The sequence below is a fragment of the Pan paniscus genome, chromosome 13, assembly GCF_029289425.2.
Source record: "Pan paniscus chromosome 13, NHGRI_mPanPan1-v2.0_pri, whole genome shotgun sequence".
NCBI classification, from domain to species: domain Eukaryota; kingdom Metazoa; phylum Chordata; class Mammalia; order Primates; family Hominidae; genus Pan; species Pan paniscus.
Window position 1 is genome coordinate 130,463,664 of NC_073262.2, and position 21,980 is coordinate 130,485,643.

General features: G+C 44.3%; 1 protein-coding gene and 1 pseudogene across 2 annotated transcripts in view; one reads left to right on the forward strand and one right to left on the reverse strand.

Annotated features, from left to right (window-relative positions):
- Nucleotides 1–17,232: 17,232 nt before the first annotated feature.
- The window catches only part of DAW1 (dynein assembly factor with WD repeats 1), a 58,149-nt gene continuing 53,401 nt past the window's right edge, over nucleotides 17,233–21,980 (forward strand). Inside the window, exon 1 of one of the 2 annotated variants that reach the window (XR_008624603.2) lies at nucleotides 17,233–21,130. Coding sequence is in view for 1 of the 2 variants with exons in the window: in XM_003821837.7 (XP_003821885.1) it covers nucleotides 21,091–21,130 (40 nt within the window). In the remaining variant the exon portion in view is untranslated. The remainder of the gene's footprint in view (nucleotides 21,131–21,980) is intronic. The other variant, XM_003821837.7, reaches the window with a different exon arrangement.
- Nucleotides 19,480–20,507, reverse strand: LOC100993265 (protein Cripto-like; annotated as a pseudogene).

Below are 21,980 nucleotides of genomic sequence, written 5' to 3' on the forward strand. Positions count from 1 at the left end.
TACAGAGACAATAGGAAACGAATACATAATCTAACACATTTTTTCCTCTTTCTCTTTCTTTGTCTACCCCATAGATATAGACAGTGCTACACTTGGAAAGCAGAACCTTTTTGTTCATTTTCAGAAAAGAAAACTGAGGACATAATCACTATTTCCATTTGTAGAGTAACTCTCGGCATTCTTTCCTTGACACTATCTACACACTTTCTTATCTTTCTCTTCCTCTTCATCTAATTCTCTCCCTCTTCCCAATTCTTTCTATTCCTGTTTCCATTGCTTTTCTTTTCTCTATCAATTACCCAACCATCATCATCATCCATTCATCCATCCATCCATCCATCCATCCATCCATCCACCATCCTCTTCCCTGCTTTATTTTCATTACTCTAAAAGAGTACTTTTCAAGTTCACTCATCCCCACTTCCCCAAAATACTTGACACATTTTATCCTTCATCCTTCCTTTCATTATGTTGTGTCACTAGTTATAGATCCATTTGAGTAAAGAAACTTTCCTTTTAAAAACACAATACCAGCCAGGTGCAGTGGCTCACGCCTGTAATCCCAGCACTTTGGGAGGCCAAGGCGAGAGGAACACAAGGTCAAGAGATCAAGACCAACCTGGCCATCATGGTGAAACCTTGTCTCTACTAAAAATACAAAAATTAGCTGGGCGTGGTGGTGCGCACCTATAGTCCCAGCTACTTGGGAGGCTGAGGCAGGAGAATCACTTGAACCCAGGAGGTGGAGGTTGCAGTGATCCCAGATTGTGCCACTGCACTCCAGCCTGGCAACAGAGTAAGACTCCGTCTCAAACAAGCAAACAAACAAACAACAACGAAAATGCAATACCTCTAGTTTGGGTGTCAAATTTCAGCATGCGTCTGGGGCACTTGTTTAAAAGCCAGTATTTGGGAGATACTCATTTTGTAGGTCTGCGTGGGGTTCAGGTGTTTATACATCGGTTAAGCACTTTGAAAAGTGATATGCAGAGACCACCTGTTTGCAAGACTCTGGGATTTCACAGATTGCTTTTTAAAAAGTTGTGGGGGATGCACAGCAGATGGGGGTTGACTAACATACAGTTTCCAGTTCTTTATCAGAGCAAAGTCATTACAAACCAATGAAAAAGCAAATGTGCCATCATTTCATTAAAGAAAGGACATTTTAACACCATAAATATGGGAAGAACAATTTTGTTATAATGAAAAACTCATCTTAAGAAAGCCGAGGAGGTAAAATTATGTTGATATATAAATTTTTAAAGAGACTATATTAAGGAATTCAGATATCTTACCTTACTTGGGCTTATTTTTTGTTTCTTTATACAAGCTTGTCAATTTGCACATATATATTTGGTGCAGTGTGAAATGAAGTGACAATATCCTACTTCTTCCTGGATTTCATTTTTATCAGTTATTGTTAAAAATCTGTTCCCACATGCATATGTTGACAGAAATAGAAACAACTTTCTTAAAGCTATTTCACTCAATCTAAAATATTCTGAATAAAGATGAAGAAGGAACCCCATGGTTTCAGCCATTTCTCCTGCTTTTCCTCATTCTCAGTAAAGATGAAAGCTGATCTGGTAGGTGATTTGCCTGATTAGCAAGGAAAAGAGCCAGGGCTGGCCCCCAGGGAGCTTAGGGCTGAACATCTGAGGCTGGAGAAGAGAAGCCTGGCAGGAGAAACCTCACCCTAGATAGATACCACACCATTGACTTTTGTTAGGGAGCCACTTTTTTTAATTATGTTTGGAAAATGTGAGGAAAATTTGCCAGCCAGTGGTTCTCTGGAGCACATCAGAATTGAAGCAGGGTTTTTCTCAACCCCTTCACTGGACTTGCAAGAGGGATGACCCGTTTACTTGGCCTGCCATGCTCAACCTCTTGCAGGAGGAAGCACATGAATGAGTGAGTGTAGGATCCAGCTGGCCACTTTGGGCACTGGGAGGAGCAGACTCCATGTGGGCTCTGCAGTGGCACCCAGGTGGGTGTTCCTGCAACCCTAAAGTCCCAGAGGGCATGTTACAGTGCCCTCATCGCTCCACCAGTGAGAGCAAAGGGCCAGTGTGATGGCCTTTTTTGGGTACCTGCACTAGGTGGGTTCCAAGATCTTATCTGGCATCTAAGGAGAATGAGGTAGCATGGACACCTGAAGGATGGTGAAGGCAGAGAATTTTATTTAGCGACGGAAATGGGTCTCAGCAGAGAGGGAAGCTGGAGATGGGGCAGGACAGACAATAATCTCCCGAAGTCCAAAGTTAAGCCATTTCTCCTCTGAAGTCCAGGTGTCCCTCTGAAGTCAAGTCACCTTTCTCCAGTCAAGCCACTTCTCTCTCTCTACTGACTGAGTCTGGGGTCTTTACAGGCACAGGATCGGGGGTGGGGCAGGCTGTAGGTAGTTTTGGAAAAGGCAACGTTTGATTGGTAAAAAGACATTATTCAGAAAGAACCAATTGGGAGAGAGCAGGCAAACAGGGATAGAAGTTCTCACTTTGGGTCATGGGTTTCAGGCTTTTCAGCTCAAAGGTGGAGTTTCAGTGGGGTCCTACCCCTGTCTACCTAGAATTTATCTGCCTCCTGCCTCTAGCCAAATCGCCTGTATTGCTTTTAAAACAGTTACTTGATCCTAACTCAGACCTAAAGGGTCTGAGTTTCTGGGAGGTTTGGCATGGGTATTTTATTTTTCCTAAACCATGCAAATGACCTCACCTTTGTTAAGAATCTTGCCATGCATCAATGGTTCTCACCCCTGGCTGCCTGTTACGTTTACTGGGAGAAGTGCCAGGACCTTACTTAGGAATGCTTTGCATGGGAATATCTGGCTGGGGATGATGGGGCTGGACATCAGTGGTTTCTAAAAGCTCTCCAGATGACTCTACTTTGCACCTGGGGTAAAGAATTTCAGGGGAAATATGCTTGTATTCACATAATTGTGCACAGTTTCAGGAGCTCAGTGTAAGGAATCCTGCACGTGACAGTTTGAAGCCAGTAGTCAGCCAGTCTTTAGTGTGACTGAATAAATCACGGGGCTTCCTCAGGTGGCAGACCCAGGGCAAGCATTGTGATACTAACTAATGCTTCTTGAGGACTTTCTGGGTCCCCAGCCCCACTTGAGGGGTTTCCACTTATTGCTATGTCTCTCAGGGACTTAAGAAGGTCAGCATTTTTATTATCCTCATTTTACAGGAGAGGGAATGAAGGTCAAATCGATTGTCTGGATTCATGCCCTGAGTAATGACGTAACCTGGCTCAGCACTTATCCCCTTAACCAGAACGCTGGGCAGGAGGAAGAGCTTGGCTGGGAAAGGGTTTGGAGGGGATTGTTGAGAAGGGAAGTTAATGGAGAAGCTCCCAGCATGTTGGCAAGTAAGGGTGAGTCAGCTTTGCTAAGTGCAGAAGCTGGTGGAAAGGCACTTCGGAACATCCCTGGGTGGGAAGGAGAATTGGTGCATGAACTTTGTTTGGTCAAAGACAAACTTCCTTGTCCTATTTCAAAAATTCCCCAGAGCTTTGTACCCAAAGGAGAGGATGAAGACTGTTTTTCGGTGTGAGGCATGAGGCATGTAAGCTGTAAAGTGCTCTTCAGTGGTGAGCTCTTCTGATTACCATGTGGCCACTCAAAGAAAAGTCATTTGAATCGAAGGTATAGTATTACAGGTTCAGTCTCTGGAATGAGGGCAGTCATGGCCCTTTCCTTTGTGTTGTTCCGACCACACCAAGAGAAGAAGCCATGCTTTGAAAGGAAAAAAGAAGATCAGGAAAATGCTCTTACAGGATGGAGTCATAAAGATGAAGGCACTGGAAACTGTGGTGTGAGGAACCAGTGGGGTTTTGAGGTGATCTTAAAGGCCGTGTAAAGCTGGCTTCCGCTGGGCTGTCCTGTAGAAGAGAAGTTAGATATGCCAGGTACAGTTCCAAGGGCTAACCTGGTAGGTAGAGGCAGGAGGTTTTATCCTATTAGAAGAAAGCTATCTATCTCCAACTGTCTTGAGAAGTGGATTGTTTGTTACCAGAAAGAACCAAGATAGGGTGAACATTGGCTTCAAAGAGAGTGTACCTTTCAAGGTCTTTGTAACTAACATTCAGTAGTTCTATGATGATTCCTCAGCCTCACTCAGTTATGGAACAAGACTTTATTGGTTTATTGGCGTTGTGCTGAGCTTGAGTGATGCAGTGGTGAATTCGTTGACTTGGCAGGTAAAGGAGACAGAGAAATAAACAACCCCATTCCTATACTTACTCCAAAACCCAGGTAGTGAGTTCAGATTCTTTAGCACTGTGTTTCCTATTTATATTTTATTTTATTTTTTGAGACAGGATCTGGCTCTGTCACTCAGGCTGGAGTGCAATGGCTCCATCTTGGCTCACTGAAACCCTGCCTCCTGGGCTCAAACGATTCTCCCACCTCAGCCTCCCAAGTAGCTGGGACCACAGATGTGCACCACCGCACTGAATTAATTTTTATATTTTTTGTAGATATGTGGTTTTTCCATGTTCCCCAGGCTGGTCTCAAGCACCTGGGCTCAAGCAATCCTCCCTCCTCGGCCTCCCAAAGTGCTGGAATTATAGTCGTGAGCCACTGTGCCCAGCCTTCTATTTATATTTTAGAGTTCTCTCTCTCTCTGTTTTATTTTTATGTCCCTCTTTCTTTACATTTAGTATCTTCTTTTCCTCTTCTGAAGCCATCTGTCTCAGTTATTTTTTCTTGTATCTCCTATTCTTTCACTTATTCCATTCCTATTACCATTAATGTATGGGTGTACTCTACTTATATAGGTATATATCTAAATATCTGCTCATTGTCTCTATATTCCTGGTTACAATAGAAAAATCAAATTAGTATAGTCTGCAGATATTTAAGCATCACACATAACTTTCATCAAACCCATGACATATTTCAATAAAAGAGAAAATAATCCCTTCTCTCCTCCAAACCAGTTATCTGAAAGGAGAACTTCCCTCCTCCACCTTAGTCATGGGAAGTACTGAGAAGTTTATACCAGAAAATACATCTAACATTGTATATTTTGTTACTGGATAATGAATAGCTTTCTTGTTCTGCCTAGGGTTATCAGGTGCCAAACATTTCTAGAACAGTAGCCTCAGTAGGACAGCCAACCCTGACAATTCATTGTTTAGAAGTGGGGGTTTCCACTGTGAAAAAACGATTTGAATTTTTTTCTTTTCATGTCTATAGGTTAAAATCATGCGTGAATTTTGATAATAAGCATTTCAACATAGTTCTGCTTTAGCATGAAAGTGGAGAGCATGTAACAACATATTTTAGGAACATTAACTTGAATACAAAAAAATAAAAAATCCCTGTAGGCAATAGCACTTCCTGCTTCAAGAAAGAAATAAATCAAGGTAGTAGTGGAAGCAGGAGGCTGCATATGAACACAGTTCTGTTACCTGTAAACTATGTTCAGGTACATTTAACCATACGTTTAAACAGTGATATAGTCCAGAAGTTTTAATATGATATTGGCCCTGTATTCTAAAGGAGGTTTTACCCCGATAACTTTCTACCTGCAAAAACAAATCAGACCCCAGTTAGGATAAGATTTTCCCTGGCTTTATGCCCTGCTAGACAATAGAAATTCTTTTCTTATCATTCCTGTAATGTTGCACACTTTTTACTCATTGTATCCCTGAAAAAGATATGGCCAGTTGTCTGACTGCCACAGAGATCATCAATTGTTAAGGGATAGGGAAATGACGTTTCATGATTTGTGCCAGGTACTTTACAAGTTGGTTTACACCTATTTCTTGGGATAATTCTTCTAGGTACAGATAAACATTTTACACATGGAGTACTGAGGCTTGGCTCTGAGAAGGTCAGTAGATTGTCCACATTCTCATAGGGATTAGGTAGCAGAGTAGGAATTCGAACTCCCACCATTCTGATCCTAACACTTCTTTTTTTTTTGTTTTGTATTTTTAGTAGAGATGGGCTTTTACCATGTTGGTCAGGCTGGTCTCAAACTCCTGACCTCAGGTGATCTGCTCGCCTCGGCCTCCCAGAGTGCTGGGATTACACGCGTGAGCCACCACTCACGGCCTCCTAACACTCTTGAACTTTTCATCACAGCTAAGAACATAGCTCAGATTTGGGTTTAAACACCCTGCTCCCATTCTTTCTCACAGCTCAGAGAGGGCTTGGGTGGGAAGGTCACATAAAAAACTTGAGCTGGAAGGATGCCTCAGAAATGTAGTCTTTGGTTACTCAGCCTCCAGCTTGCAGTGGAGCCAAGTCCATGGGGGTTGGGATGGAGCTGATGGAGCCAAAGTCCAATTCTTGCCATAGACCAAAGCTTTGACCACTTGACACCCGTGCGTCCCCATCTTCCCACACTTAAACTTTCAAACCACAATAGCAACAAAAAATGCTCTCTTGATGGCAATAAAACCATCCCTCATGCAAATGAGAATACTTTTTTCCCAAAGCAGGGATTGCAAATGTCATCAGTTGCAGTGTTCATCTCTGGGGGTTAGTCCTTCTTTCTTTAGTTTAACCACAGTCCTGTATGGTTTTACTATAACCTATGGACAAAATTATGAAGTTAACACCCACCAAAAAGCCTCATGTAAAATCGTGTTGCAGGACTTTTCTTTAATTCAGCTGAAGATGGGGTTCTTTGTCCCACAGCCATGAAAACTTAGGCTCGCCGACAATTTGAATGGTAAGACAGGGTTTTATGGCCGGGCGCGGTGGCTCACGCCTGTAATCCCAGCACTTTGGGAGGCTGAGGTGGGCAGATAATCTGAGGACAGGAGTTCAAGACCAGCCTGGCCAATAGACTGTCTGTATCTCTACTAAAAATACAAAAATTAGCTGGGCATGAGGATGGGTGCCCGCAATCCCAGCTACTTGGGAGGCTGAGGCAGGATAATCACTTGAACTTGGGAGGTGGAGGTTGCAGTGAGCCAAGATTGCACCATTACACTCCAGCCTGGGTGACAGAGCGAGACTCCGTCTCAAAAAAAAAAAAAAAAAAAAAAAAACAACCCAGGGTTTTAGTGGGTAAAAAAGTTAGAAAAGATGGAAACAGGAACTCTCAGCTAGGCCAGGGTCCCCGTTAGAGGACTTCCTGCTCAGCCATTTGAATCCCAGTTTCCACACAGGAAGAGGACAGGCCAGGCTCCTCCCTGTTGCAAATACCATGAACTTGTGTGGCTCCTCCCAGTGTGCAGGCCGGTTGGAGAGGCTGGAGATTCTCTGGGGACCCTCTCCCACCTGGCTGTCTCAATAGTAGAAAAATGGGAGAGAGAAAAAAATAAGACACAGCGTGGAAAGAAGAAATAAGTTTGCTATAACGATGAACAGTGTTCATTTCCGCAACTGATCATGAGGTTTATTTGGTATTTATTGTGTCTATTCCCTCCTCCGCTGCCAATTCTGTGATCTCTTTGCCTTCAGCAGGCTAGGATGTTTATTTAGGGGGGGTCATCCAAACCTTCCTTTGTGAATGGCATGAACCCTAGGAAGGTCCTTGTCATGTTGGTTCCCATGGTCTTCCACTGACTTTTACCACCTGACATGACAAGATTTCTGGGTTTGAGGAATATTCTCCCATCAACTGTATGATTTAACAGGAACTCCATTTCCCCTTGATAATCAGTCTACTCTTCCCAGTCAATGTGGTAAATCCCTCCCCTGCTTTTTTTTTGGCTTGTTTATTCAGGGACGAAAGGAACCTGAAATGGCCAAAGGGTAGTTTTTAGTTACGGGAACACAGGTGTGTCTAATGATGGAATAATTTTGTTCTTACGATCTCAGACGTCTAAACAAGCAGAATCACAGTCGAATAGATCATGATCAGACTTTTTTGAGTAAATTACTGGGTGGAATGTGAAGAGATGCCACTCACATTCCCACCATTGGCATCCAGAACAACGTGTTCTGACCATAGGAGAGACAGCACCCAAGATGGTCGGGTGCTGGTTCACAGCAAAAAAGCCACATCAAGAACAACACACCCCAACCTAACAAATATTGCTTTTCTTTTTTTTTGAGATGGAGTCTCAGCTCTGTCACCCAGGCTGGAGTGCATTGGCGCGGCCTCAGCTCACTGCACCCTCTGCCTCCTGGGTTCATGCAATTCTCCTTCCTCAGCCTCCAGAGTAGCTGGGATGACAGATGTGCACCTCTATGCCCAGCTAATTTTTGTGTTTTTGTAGAGATGGGGTTTCGCGATGTTGATCAGGCTGGTCTCGAACTCCTGACCTTAAGTGATCCACCCGCCTCAGCCTTCCAAAGTGCTGGGATTACAGGCGTGAGCCACCGCACCCGACCAAGTGTTGCTTTTCCACTCGGCCCTGGAGCTGAGTGTTCTATAGGCCAGTTGCTCAGGCAAGGTATGTGGTAAGAGAAGAGAACCATTTGACTGCCTTGATTCTTGTGAGAAACAGTATTGTTTGGATACCAGGATGATGGACAAGGCAGATTGTGTTGCAGGAGGGAGCACAGCAGGCAGATAAGGAAAATTCTTTTATTTGAGACGGAGTCTCGCTCTGTTGCCCAGGCTGGAGTGCAGTGGCACGATCTCGGCTCACTGCAAGCTCCGCCTCCCGGGTTCACACCATTCTCCTGCCTCAGCCTCCCAAGTAGCTGGGACTACAGGCGCCCGCCACCATGCCTGGCTAATTTTTTGTATTTTTAGTAGAGACGGGGTTTCACCATGTTAGCCAGGATGGTCTCAATCTCCTGACCTCGTTATCTGCCCGCCTCGGCTTCCCAAAGTGCTGGGATTACAGGCGTGAACCACTGTGCCCGGCCAGATATGGAAAATTCTTATCTAGCGTAAGTCTTTTTCACTGTGGGCAATTTTCTGTCCCCTTTGTGATGAGCAGTTCCAACATAATCAACCTTCTGGTGGGTGGCAGGCTGGCTCTCCAGGGATGGTAAAAGAATGGGCTGCAAGGTTGATTGCTGCCACAGGCAATTTGGATGCGTAGCAGTGCAACTGGCAAGCCAGCCCAGTGGCAATAGATAGGCCAGCCTTGGTGACAAGGAATCCTCTATGGGCCATGCCTTACCTTTATTCCAGACTCTTACACCACTTTATTAATAAGCCCATTGAGCATAAACTGGGGTTGGTGGGGAGGAGGCTGACTGACAGCCAGTGTGGATTTATTTATTTATTTATTTATTTTTTTGAGACAGGGTCTCATTCTCTCATTCTGTAACTCAGGCTGGATTGCAGTGGCATGATCTCGGCTCACTGCAGCCGCCGCCTCCTGGGTTCAAGTGATTCTCCTGCTTCAGCCTTCTGAGTAGCTTGGATTACAGGCACATGCCACCACACCTGGCTAATTTTTGCATTTTTAGTAGTGACAGGGTTTCGGCCTGTTGGTCAGGCTGGTCTTGAACTCCTGACCTCAGGTGATCCACCTGCCTTGGCCTCCTAAAGTGCTGGGATTACAGAGGTGACCCACTAAGCCCAGTCTCTAATCACTTCTTTTACTAATTAATGATTGGGTAGGACTCAGTGGTAGTTTTAACTAAAGTGATCGAAACAGGAAGTACATTTTCCAAATCATTAGTGGGCGAGAACAGATTCTGAGCAGAATTTTCAGGTGGGTCTGCCAAAACAACACTGCAGAACTGTTCACTAGGCCTGTGGCCGACTCTGCTATGATCAGGGAATAGGGAACTGGGACACCAGCACACAGCTGATGGCTGTGGGCCACAATCTCGCTGGCATTCTGAATGGCCTGCACTCGGCTTGTCACCATCCATGATGCTAGAGCCCAGCTGTGGAAAGCTCTGTTAGAGCTGCTGCAGAAGGAAACAGACTACCCCCATGATGACCGGGCTGAGCTTGCCTGCGGCAGCCCCAACTCTACCTGCCAATGCTGCTTCTGCTTCCCAGATGGCACGGGCATCACCTGGGTGTTGCCTGCTTGATGAGAATCAGGCCACACGTGGAACCTGGGCCCTGAAGCTGTCTGCGGTCTCCAGCAGGCACTAGGCCCACTGGCAGGGGAATGAAACAGAACTGAATGAGCCAACCCACTAAAGCTGCCAATGTGGCCATGTCAGAGTTTTGGAAATAAAAGGACTTAACTGATAAAATATGAGGAAAAGGGGAAAGGGATTGTTCAGGAGGGCTTTGAAGAAGAAAGAGGTTGTTTAGGAAAAGGAGCTGCTACAAAGGCGGAGTTGGAGACAGAAACATGGAACTAAAACATAAGAGAGAAAGAAAGAAAGAAAGAAAAAAGACATAAAGGCAGGAAAAAGCGAAAGGAGCTTCAAGACAAAAGGGAGTGCCAACAGAGTCTGAGAAAGAAAGAGGAGGTGGAGAGGATCTGGAATTCCCCTTTGGGAGAGTAGCCAAGGTTTGCTCAGCTACACCTTCCCCCCATTACCTACTACTGTTGCTCTTTTGAGATGCTGGGCAGTCTGTGAGATTTATGTCCTGGGAACAAAGTTAACAGAGGCAGTAACAAGCATAAAACCATAGGCTTTAAAAGTTTTTATCATTTTAAGTATTTCCTGTATATATTTCCATTGAAAACAAGAAATAAGAACAAGCTGATCTTTCCCTTTCTGCTTTAAAATGTCACTTTTCAGCAAGCACATATTCAGTTCAGTTGACACACACAAAGCCAAAATCCTGGCTGAGACACATTCAAGCTATTATCATCTTGGAATTTGTTACGGTAAGTCCTGCAGGGACCGTGTGGTGTTGAGTCGGCACAGACGCACCTCAGAGAAGCAGTAGTATAAACAGTTCTGTATTTGCAAAAGGAAATAAGAAAATAATTTAAAAAGTAAGAAATTTAGACCAAGGCAAGTAAAATTGGCTAAATAAAGAACTATTTCAAAATGGCCTTAAACAGAGAGGGCATATCAAGCTGTGCTCTTCTCTCAAAGCCTCAATTTGTCATCTGTAAAATGGGAACAATGGTCCTTACTGCATAGTTTTTGTGAAGATTGAAGCAGATGATTTGGGTGATACAATTAACCCAGAGCCTGGTACAAAGTATGCATTCAATAAATGTTAATTATTATCATTGTTACCATTGCTAGCATGTTTGGTGTCATGGCAAGGAGTTCTCTCTCTCTCTCTCTCTTTCTCGGAGTCTCACTCTGTCACTCAGGCTGGAGTACAGTGGCGTGCAATCTTGGCTCACTGCTACCTCTTGCCTCCCAGGTTCAAGCGATGTTCCTGCCTCAGTCTCCCAAGTAGCTGGGATTATAGGCGCCCACCACCACACCCAGCTAATTTTTGTATTTTTAGTAGACACGGGGTTTCACCATGTTGCTCAGGCTGGTCTCAAACTCCTGACCTCAAGTGATCTGCCCGCCTCTGCCTCCCAAAATGCTGGGGTTACAGGCGTGAGCCACCGCGCCCGGCCAAGTTATTTCAAAGATAAGTTTTAGGTAGCTAAAAGGAAAGAGTTTGCTCAATACTTAGGCTCTTTTGTCTGGCCTAGGCTCTGGGCTCCCTTCCTCCTTCCCTCCCTTCCTTCCTTCATTTCTTCCTTCCTTCCTTCCTTTTCTGAATATTTTGTTGTATTTATTGTTTATTTTATTATAAAAAGTTTTATTTTTATTATTTGTAAAAATTTTTGTGGGTACATAGTAGGTATATATATTGATAGGGTACATGAGATATTTTGACACAGCATGCAATGTGAAATAAGCACATTTCAGATGTCTCTGAGGATTGGAAAAAAAAAAAAGCACATCATGGAGAATGGGTTATCCATCCCCTGAAGCATTTATCTTTTGAGTTACAAAAAACCCAATTACATTTTTTAAGTTATTTTAAAATATACAATTAAGTTATTATTGACCCACGGAAAGAATGTAAATGCTCTTATAAAACAGGTGTACACTGCTGCCCCCTACTGGCAGTGAGCTATTTAGCAGATAAATAACCTTGACCTAATTGCAACAATCCCTCGATGTGGTATTTTATTTGGAATAGATGGTTAGACATATTTTGCATATCAACACGTATTCCAGAGTTAAACAATTTAGTTATAGAGGTGGTTAATTCCGTTACGATAATGTTCAACGAAAAAAGATTTTAGGTGCCTAGAAATTGGGTATACAGCCCACTGTATATATTTACATCATTTGTTTTATACAATAGCCCCATGAGGCAGATAGTATTATTATCCCCGTTTTGATTTGAGCAAATCGAGGTTCTAAAAGGGATCTGCTAGTAAGTGGCAGAACTGGCATTCAAACGTCAAGCTCCTCTGACTCACATTTGTGTCCTTTCCAGGCCATCAGGCCTCCCTAAAGAGGACGAACTCATCAGCAACATCAAAAGTCTGACTCTTGGCAGGTCTGATGTAATTACACATTGCACCATCTTTCCCTCACTTCATTTTCATTGAAAAGCAACTTGCAACCAAGTACACTAGAGGACAGTATAAGCTCATGAGGGAGTGTGGAGAGGTGAAGGCTTTTTGTGAGCAGGGCTAGTCTAGGGGGAGCCTACAATGATCAGCTGCCCCCTGGGCACGTGTCCAGGGCTGGGTGGCCCACTGAGCAGTCTGGATAGCTCCCAAAGCCCTGCCAGTGAGTGGGGCAAAGGCTGGCCCTTGCTCAGCTTGGGTTTCCTGGCTGCGGGAATGCCCCCATTAGGCCTGGAGGTCCTGGCAGTGTGAAGGAACACCCTCTAACCCAGAGCTGATGCCTTTCCCTAATCTGCCCAAAGTCATGGCTTGTGCTAGCGGTGGCACCATATAAAGCATGGCAGGATGTCTTTACCTGTTTGCATGAAATTCACAAGCCTAGCCAGGGCCTTTTTCTCAGGCAAGGCAGAGGGCACCAGTGATCTGATTCCAGTCAATCCCCAGCGCCACTACCATCAGCATATTTAGAGAATGACTCATTTAACTGGGTAGAAGGGAGAAAGAGGGAGACAATTAGTCACAGTTGGAGGTAGGAGGGCAGGAGAGAACTTCTTTGGAATTTTGGGATCCAAGAAGAGAGATAAATGACGCCGAGCTTCTTTGAGGTGATCCTGGAAATCCAGCAAGCCTCACAAAGCAGCTTTCATGCGTTGCAGAAAGGAGTGGGCATTGAGTGGAAATGGCAGCCTGATGCAGGCTGGAGAGAGACGACTAATTTATCTGTCAAACTGGCAAGTTTAGGTATTTAGAAGTTCACTGGACCCCAGAGTGGGGCATGGAAGTCACCAAGAACTACAGGTTCTTTAAGGGACCCAGGGCCAAGAGGAGAGACTCCAGAAGTGGCACACGGCAGACTGTCCTCTGGGGGCTGAAACGGTGCAGTGACATTTCAGCAAGTTGCTGCAGTGAAGGTGGTAGGAGGCACCCTGACAAGCTGAGGAGGGCATTATAATGCAAGTGGGAGCATAGAACCAATGACAACCAAGGCTAATAATTTCAGACCTTTTCTCCATTAATCCGCAAAGGGCTATTGTATCAGATCCTTCAGGAGTTTAGAGTAAACCCTGTAAGAAGAAGAAAAATCAGACAAGTAACACCGAATAGAATGGAGTTTTCAACATGAATGAATGAACCATCACTAGGGTCCCGCGAGTTTACTTGAAAGTGGCCAGATGCAGTTGTTGGCATAGGGATTGGAGGCAGGCATTGTATGGTAGGGACATTTTGGAGTGTGTGATGTGAACTCCACATCCAGCACATACTGTTGCAGAAAATCAAATTGAGCATGAGGACAAGGTGTTCTTCGCTGGGTGAGGCTTTAGAACAGCTGACGTGGGAGGCTTACTGGGTGGCAGGAATGACAAGAATCAAAGCTAGAACAGGAATAAGTGAGTCGTGGTGCGTGAGTGCTGAATGGAATGAGCGAAAATCATTTGCAGTTGAGTAACTGAGGATTAGAAGGGCAAACGATTTGCTTAAAGGTCATCAATGAAAGGGCAGGATTGGAACTTCTGTCTTCCAACGAGCAACCCACTGTTTCATACCTTTCCACATTTATCTTTTTGTGAAAACACACAGACACACAGCGAGCACAAGATCATGGAACCATAGAAATGAAAGGAAAATTTTATCTAGTCCTGTCTCTCAGCCGACTTAGTATCATGTTTTACAATCATCTTGGCAACCGGTCAAACTGCCTCAGCTAGAACATTTCCAGTGCTGGGAAATTCTCATACTTTTGGACACAGCTTAGTCTATTCATCCATTACTGGACAAACTGGCATGGAGTTCTTTATAGGGAGCCAACATCTGCCTCCATGAATCCAACTCTCTTAGCCCTGCCCTCTAGTTCCGCACATAATCAATGACTTCCTCTTCAAAATCATAATGAAAATCACTCACTAATCAAGGACCTACGGTATGCCAGTCACAAAGGGTGGCATTATGCCCACCCCAGGGTCTCTGGTTCATGTTCCAGATATCCCTGGTCTTTCTGCACCTGTATTGTTCTTCTCTGGACTGTCTCTAGCTTGGTAAGGTATAGAATCCATTCTTCCCTTCCAGATCCTCGAGGCCATTTATTTAAGAAAGTAAATCTATTTGGGTCCACAGAGAAAGTAGTTATGTTTTTAAAAATGTAGACTAATTTTAATGTTTAAGCCAACTGTACTAACACTAATTGATATAATTAGCAACGTATACTTGTCAAGGATCACACAGAAGATTCCAAATTGCAGTTGGAGCAATTGTTGACCTAGATCATCAATTGAAATGGAAATGATATGTACATGCCCTTTCCTCAGTTTCAAACAAATTTAGCATAATAATGCTTATTATTATCATCACAGTCCCTAATTCTTACAGAATGTTTCAAGTGAATCAGGCTCATAGTGACAACTCTATGAATTGGATACGATGATCATTTCTAGCTTTTTGAGGAGGAAACTAAAGCCCAGAGAGGTGATGGACCTTGCCCAAGATCGCATGTCTAGAAAACGGTAGGCTTCAAGTCAGGCATTCTGCTCTAATGCCTCAGTGGCAAAGCTGTTTGTCAGCTGTGCCAGCTGTTTATCAGCCTGCCATGTACTGGCATTGACCCATCAGTGAATGTAAATTTGGTCACACCTAGAGATCTCTCTCCCACTGACTTACAATCATTTCTTCCTTTCTTCTTTTTTGTTTTGTTTTTTTAGATGGAGTTTCGCTCTTGTCACCCATGCTGGAGTACAATGGCATGATCTCAGCTTACTGCAACCTCCGCCACCTGGGTTCAAGCGATTCTCCTGCCTCAGCCTCCCAAGTAGCTGGGATTACAGGCAGGTGCCACCATGCCTGGCTAATTTTGTATTTTTAGTAGAGACAGGGTTCCACCATGTTGGTCAGGCTGGTCTCAAACTCCTGACCTCAGGTGGTCCACCGCCTTGGCCTCCCAAAGTGATGGGATTACAGGCGTGAGCCAACTCACCTGGCAACCTACAATCATTTCAAACTCACCCGAAGTCTGATTCTTTCTGTGAATAACTCCCTTGCAATATTTTTCAGAATTAGATCTATAACAGCAGCATGCCTGGTACTAGCAGGTCCTTTATACACATTTATTGAATGATACAATTAGTGGCCCTGGCCCTGTTAGTTTTCAAGTCCCAGGTAAGATCAGATGCTTTTGAGTCCTGCTGTGGGGATGGAGGCAGGCAGAGGAAGAGGGTAAATGGTGATGTCTGGTCCATATGCCCCCACCCTGATGCCGTTCCTCTGCTCTGGGGCCTGCTGTGATGAGGCCACCTTTAAACCCTGTGCACAGCAGACTGCTCCTGCCTGGCTCTGAGCATCTGTGCCTTCTCTTTCTAGGAGAGGATTGCATCTCTCTTTTTATCTGCTGCTCTCAGTGAGGCTCCAACACCAGTGACGCAGTCATCTCACTGAAGTTGGTTTTCTCCAGGAGAAGCTGAGCCAAATGGAATCCACCAAGCCCAGCCGCAGCCGGAAGCCCTACTCCTCCCCTACCTTGCCCAGCCTCAAAAATACAGAATCTGGATCCCCCGGGCTGACTCCTTCTTCCTTCTCCTCCTCCTCCTCTCTCTCTCTCTATAAATATAAATATATGTATGTATAGATATACTACATCCATATATATATATATATATTTTGAGACAGGTTCTGGCTCTGTCACCCAGGCTGGAGTGCAGTGGTGTGATCTCAGCTCACTGAACCACCGCCTCCTAGGCTCAAGCCATCCTCCCACCTCAGCCTCCTGAGTAGCTTGGACTACAGGTGAGTGCCACCACACTGGGCTAATTTTTGTACGTTTTGTAGAGATGGGGTTTTTCCCTGTTGCCCAGGCTGGTCTCAAACTCCTGAGCTCAGGCAGTCTTCCTGCCTTGGCCTCCCAAAGCACTGTGATTACAGGCGTGAGCCACCAGACCACCATACATATTTTGATTTTAGAGACTACCTCCCTCCCCAACTCCCATCCTCCCAGGTACCTTCTGATTCCTCCCTCAGCCTGATGTCCACTGTCCTCTCTCAGTGCATTGGAGCATCTGAAACCCAATTATGTAGAAAATTCCAGCTTCTTCCCGTGTTGTTTCTGGGTCTCATTTACATTCGAGGATGTGGTTGAACAATCAATTTACTGTTCCTGACAATCAGGGAAGACTGCCTGGAATACACAGAAAGACCTGATCATTGGAGATGAAGCCCAATTTCACTCACTTCGTTCTGTCCAAGCCAGTGTAACCTATTAAGCTAGCACAGTGGCTCTCAAGCTTCATCATTCACTAGAATCACCAGGAAAGCACATTTAAACATGGGTTGTTGGACCTCACCATCAGTGTTTCTGATTCAGTAGGTCGGGACTCGGGGGAGGCGAAAATGTACATTGCTGATGAATTCCTAAGTGATACTGACCCTGCTGGTCCGGGAACCATGCTTGGAGAACTGAAGCCTAGAGTGACTTCACTGTATTAGCCTGGATTGGTTTAGGAGATTAAAATTACTGCTACTCATTATTTAGTTTCTGGTTGTTCAAGGCAGGTCCTGGTGGGAATGTCTTAGTTCAGGCTTCCATAACAAGTACCGTTGACTGGGTGGCTCACAAACAATAGAAACTTCTTCCTCACGGTTCTGGAGGCTGGAAGTCTGAGATCAGGGCGCCAGCATGCCCTTTTATTTTGAAATAAATCAGTATACTTTTCCTAAGAACAAGGACATTCTCTTACATAACCAGTACAATGATCAAAGTCAAGAAACTTAACACTGATAAAATACTATTATCTAAACCACAATCCCTATATACAGAGTTCATCCATTGTCTCAACGATGCCCTTTGTAAGTAATTATTATTCTGGTTCAGGATCTATCATCACTCAGTACATTTAGTTGTCCTTTTTAGATTTATTTAATCTCAAGTATTTCTTTAGAGTTTTCTTTCCTTGACTGTCAACAGTTATTTTATACAATTTCCTCAGTTTGGTTTGCTCCGATGTTTCCTTATGATTTGAGTCAAGTAATTCATTTTGGGCAGGAATTCCAGAGAATTGCTGTTTTTTTTTTGTTTTTTGTTTTTTGTTTTTTGTTTTTAACAGAGTCTTGCTCTGTCGCCAGGCTGCAGTGCAGTGGCACAATCTCGGCCCACTGCAACCTCCGACTCCCTGGTACAAGCAATTCTCCTGCCTCAGCCTCCAGAGTAGCTGAGATTACAGGCACGTTCCACCAGGCCCAGCTAATTTTTGTATTTTTAGTAGAGATGTGGTTTCACCATGTTGGCCAGGATAGTCTCGATCTCCTGACCTTATGATCTGCCCACCTTGGCCTCCCAAAGTGCTGGGATTACAGGCGTGAGCCACTGCACCCGGCTTTGCTGTGTTCTCTTCAGTGCATCGTAATACCAGGTAATATATGTCAGTTTGTCCCACTATTGGTGATGTCCTCCTTGACTCAAGTGATCCTTTCACCTCAGCCTCCTGAGTAGCTGGGACAGTAGGGGCGTGTACCACACCCAGCTAATTAATTTTTTTGTAGAGACTGGATCTTGCCTTGTTGCCTAGGCTGGTCTTGAACTCCTGGGTTCAAGCAATCCTCCTAACTTGGCCTCCCAAAGTGTTGGGATTATAGGTAAGAGCCACCGTGCCCCACCCAAAGATCACGTTTTAAATGGCATGAGCACAAGCAATAACATAGGTGACCAAAGTCTACCAAAGACTTTCTCATTTCTATAGAACAAACTCTTTGCCCCTCCCTCCGTAAGTCCTTCCAGAGTGTCTTAATGGCTAGGAGAAAGTTTGAGCTGGGCGAGAGCTTGGATTTCATATGGTTCCCTGTTTTCCAAGTATGGGATGCTTACTACTGGTGAGAAAAAGATGATTTTTTTTGCACGTTTATATTGGGTTAAATTGTGTCACTTAGTAGCAAAGGCTTTGCCATCTCAACGATCTTTTCAATCTTCTGAACACATCAAGTAGGAAGGCTCAGTTGAGTGCTATTCCGTCTTGTAGCCTGTCTTAACAATCTCAAACAGTTGCTAATTTCCTTCCTTCCCTTCCTCCCTCCCTCCCTCCCTCTTTCTTTCCTTTCTTCCTTCCTTTGTTTACAAAGAAAGGGATGGTTTTGGGTTCAGAGTCTTTGGCAGTATATAGTAATTAGTATATAGTAACATAGTAATATATAGTAGTATATAGTAATTCAATGCCTTTAGGTCAATATATTTTCCATTTTTACTGTGCATACGCATATATACAATGTATTTTAAAAGTTGGCTTTACAATATGTAGTTTTATCATTTGGTTTACAACTAAATATATTGTGAACATTTTCTCTTCTACAACAGTTAAAAGAATTGCATAGCTTGGAGGAAACATAATTTATTAAGCAATCTTGTTGGGGACATTGAGGTATAATTTTTTTTTATAAGGAGACTTCATTCTTTTTACAACACCTTTGGGAAAAAAAATCAGAGTCCTAGTCTTACATAGCTTTCTATAGATGATGGAAACTTGCCCTTCCATTTAGCCTTTTAACTTTCTTCTCTACACCCACCTAATCACCATCAAGTAACCCATTTTATGTTTTCCAACCTCTCTCTCCCATTTGTTTCCTCTTTCCTACCCAGTCTCCCTGCATACATGCAGATGAACTTCCATTCCTTCAGCCCTCTGTTTCCTCTCCTTAAACAGGCTTTCTTTCCTTTTTAAGAGACTATTTTAATTGATTTTTATCAACTCTACTCAAAACTGTATCCTAAGGTCCACATTAGGATTGGTCTTTAATAATCTGAAGATAATATTCAATTGTTTAAAAGAACATTTTAAGAAGACCTTGGTAGAATTACATGTATCAAGAAACATGACTTAGGCACAATGGAGATATGGCTGACTTTCTTTTGAAAAAAGAAGTAGTTTTTGTGGGGAGGGCAGGGCAAAGAGGTAAGAAGTATTTGGTACTACAAGGAAATGTTAGAGACCATTTTGGAAATGTATTCATTATTTTAAGGCAACTAACAAATGATCATCTTTCAGTTAGGACATTATAGCAGCAGCCTTTACTGGTCATGAAATTTGAATGATATCTAAAATCATATTTCTGGAAATAGGTCAATGTCAATTAATAGTAACTTTGTATAGAAAGGCAGATGCCAGCTAGCATATAAAAGTGGTGCATGCAGACGGTGGTAGTTCTGGAGTCCTGGGAGCCATGAGGTGCTCATCCGTCACAAGGCCATCACAGCCAGGTAGAAATGCCTGAGGAAAGCAGCGGAGCTGGCCGTGCCAGCATTTACACATGGAACACTTCTTGGGCAGCCGGGTGTCATGGGGCACAGACCCACAATTCTCTTTGCGTACGTCGTGCTCACAGTTCCATCCATAGAAGGAGGGGAGGCAGGCACAGAAGGACCCCAGCATGCAGGTTCCCCCATTCAGGCAGCAGGTTCTGTTTGGCTCCTTACTGTCCTGTATCCCCATGGGGGGCACAAGCTGGGAAGACCGAGGACGAATTGCAGGCTCCTCCTGGGGCTGAATGCTGTCATCTCTGAAGGCCAGGTCTCCCTGAGATGGATGCACAAGTTCCCGATGGCCCAGCCTTTAACAAGCAATTCAACGCCTTTAAAAAATTGCCTTTACTTTTACAGTTACTGGCTGTTTACTGAAAATTTCATATAATTTTAAATTTAGAAATAAAAACTTCACAGATGGAATTAAATTTCATATAATTTTCAGTAAACAGCCAGTAACTGTAAAAGTAAAGGTAATTTTTAAAATTACATTTTACAAAGTGAAGTAAAATAAGTGAGTCAATCTAGAGACATTTTAAGAACTTAAAACTTAGGTATGGATCTCTGGAAGAGGTAAGGAGAGATATGGCTCATAGTTGCGCAGATAACACAGGAATGACTCAAGTTTGAGAAATTCCAATTGAGGCCAAATTCCTTAAAGGAAATTGACAAGCTGGCTGGCTGACTCTGTCTCTCCGCAGGCTTTCTCATGGAAACGTGGCAGGCAAACAACGATGCTGGCAAGAAATTGGACAAGCCGCATGAAGGCCTGGAGAGTTTTAAGCCCAGGTTGAGAGTACAGGTGTAGGCTTTCTGGTGTAGGTTCCGACGCACCTGCCTTCCATTCCCGCCTATCCATTTAGGCTGCGACCTCTGGTAGTTCTCCACTTTCTCTAATTCTCAGTTACTTCATCCTTAAGAAGTGGTGCATAACTCACACCTTGTTAGGATTGTATGAGTATGTGTGCATACACCGTTTAAAGCAATGTAGGGCACAGAGTCAGGAAATGCAAAATATTAAGTTGAGGTCATTTTTCTTTTGGGAGGACAAGGACAGGGCACGGGCTGGGGCCCCAGAGTAGTAATTAGCGATGGGCTTTTCCTCCCAGCCTTCCTTTTGGGAAACGCAGTGTGCTAAAAAAGTGCATGCAGCCCAGGCTGTGGCCTAGGCCGTCGGTTCCCGGCCATGCCTAGCTCCTCTGAGGTCGCCCTTAGTGAGGACACGAGGTGCCCTCACCTCTTTCACTCTAGACACCTCCAGAACACTCGCCCCCCGCGCGCCGGAGCCCCGGGTCACCACCAACCGCCCGCGGAGCCAGACCTCCCAGCTCTGCGCCCCAGGACCGCTCGGTGCAACCTGCGCATGCGCACCCGCGTCCCGCTGCTGTTTAGCCGTTTCCAAGGCTACGAAGCCCGTCGGCCGGGGATAAGACAGCAAGAAAATGAAGCTTAAGAGCCTCCTGCTCCGGTATTACCCGCCAGGTACGCACCAGCCCGGCCCCGTCATCCCCACGTGGGACCCTGGGCTCCCAGACTGGGAGGGTTTGGGGCGGAGGAGGGCGCGGCCACTGAAAGGCGGCGGGGGTCCCCAGGTGGGACAGGAAGTCGGGCACTTCCCAACCTGTGCCCCTCATTCCTTCAGATGCTGGACTCTTCCTCAAAACATTAACAATTACTCTTTTAGGAATTTAAAGAGTTTAGCTTGACTTGCATATCAGTCCGTCTGCATTTATTGAGTGCCTACTGCGTACACGCTTTGTGCTCTGTGCTATGGACCTTTAAAGAAGTTCATAGTGCTTGATTTCAATGAGTGAAGTAATTATGAAATAAATTACTTAACTATTACTTAGTAACATAAGCAATACATTAATTGCCTAATCCTTGCCTAACTCTAATTTTAGGTGAGGACATGGTCACCTTTAAAGAATAAGTGACACCCATTGATCACCCAGCTTCTTAGGGACAGAAATAGGAGTGCAATTCTTGGGTTCTAATTCAGAACTCGTCTTCTGAATTAGAAACATCTGCAAAAAAAGAAAAAAAAAAAGAAAAAAATCTGCAAAACATGCCACAAGGCAGAAGATAACCAAATACACTTGCCCAATGAAGTTTGGATAGGAAGTGTCATAAAGATTTCAAAGGAGGGTAAGATACTTTGGACCGGTTTTGTTAAGAATAGCTTTATGAGGGGTGGGACTTGAATTTAAGGTTGAATATCTCACTTTTCCCCGCAACACATCCAACTGCTTGGTCAACATCTCCGATGAGGTATTGCACAGAGATCTCATGATTTCTTTTTTTCCAGTCCCATCCCAATCCTGCTGCTTCCTCA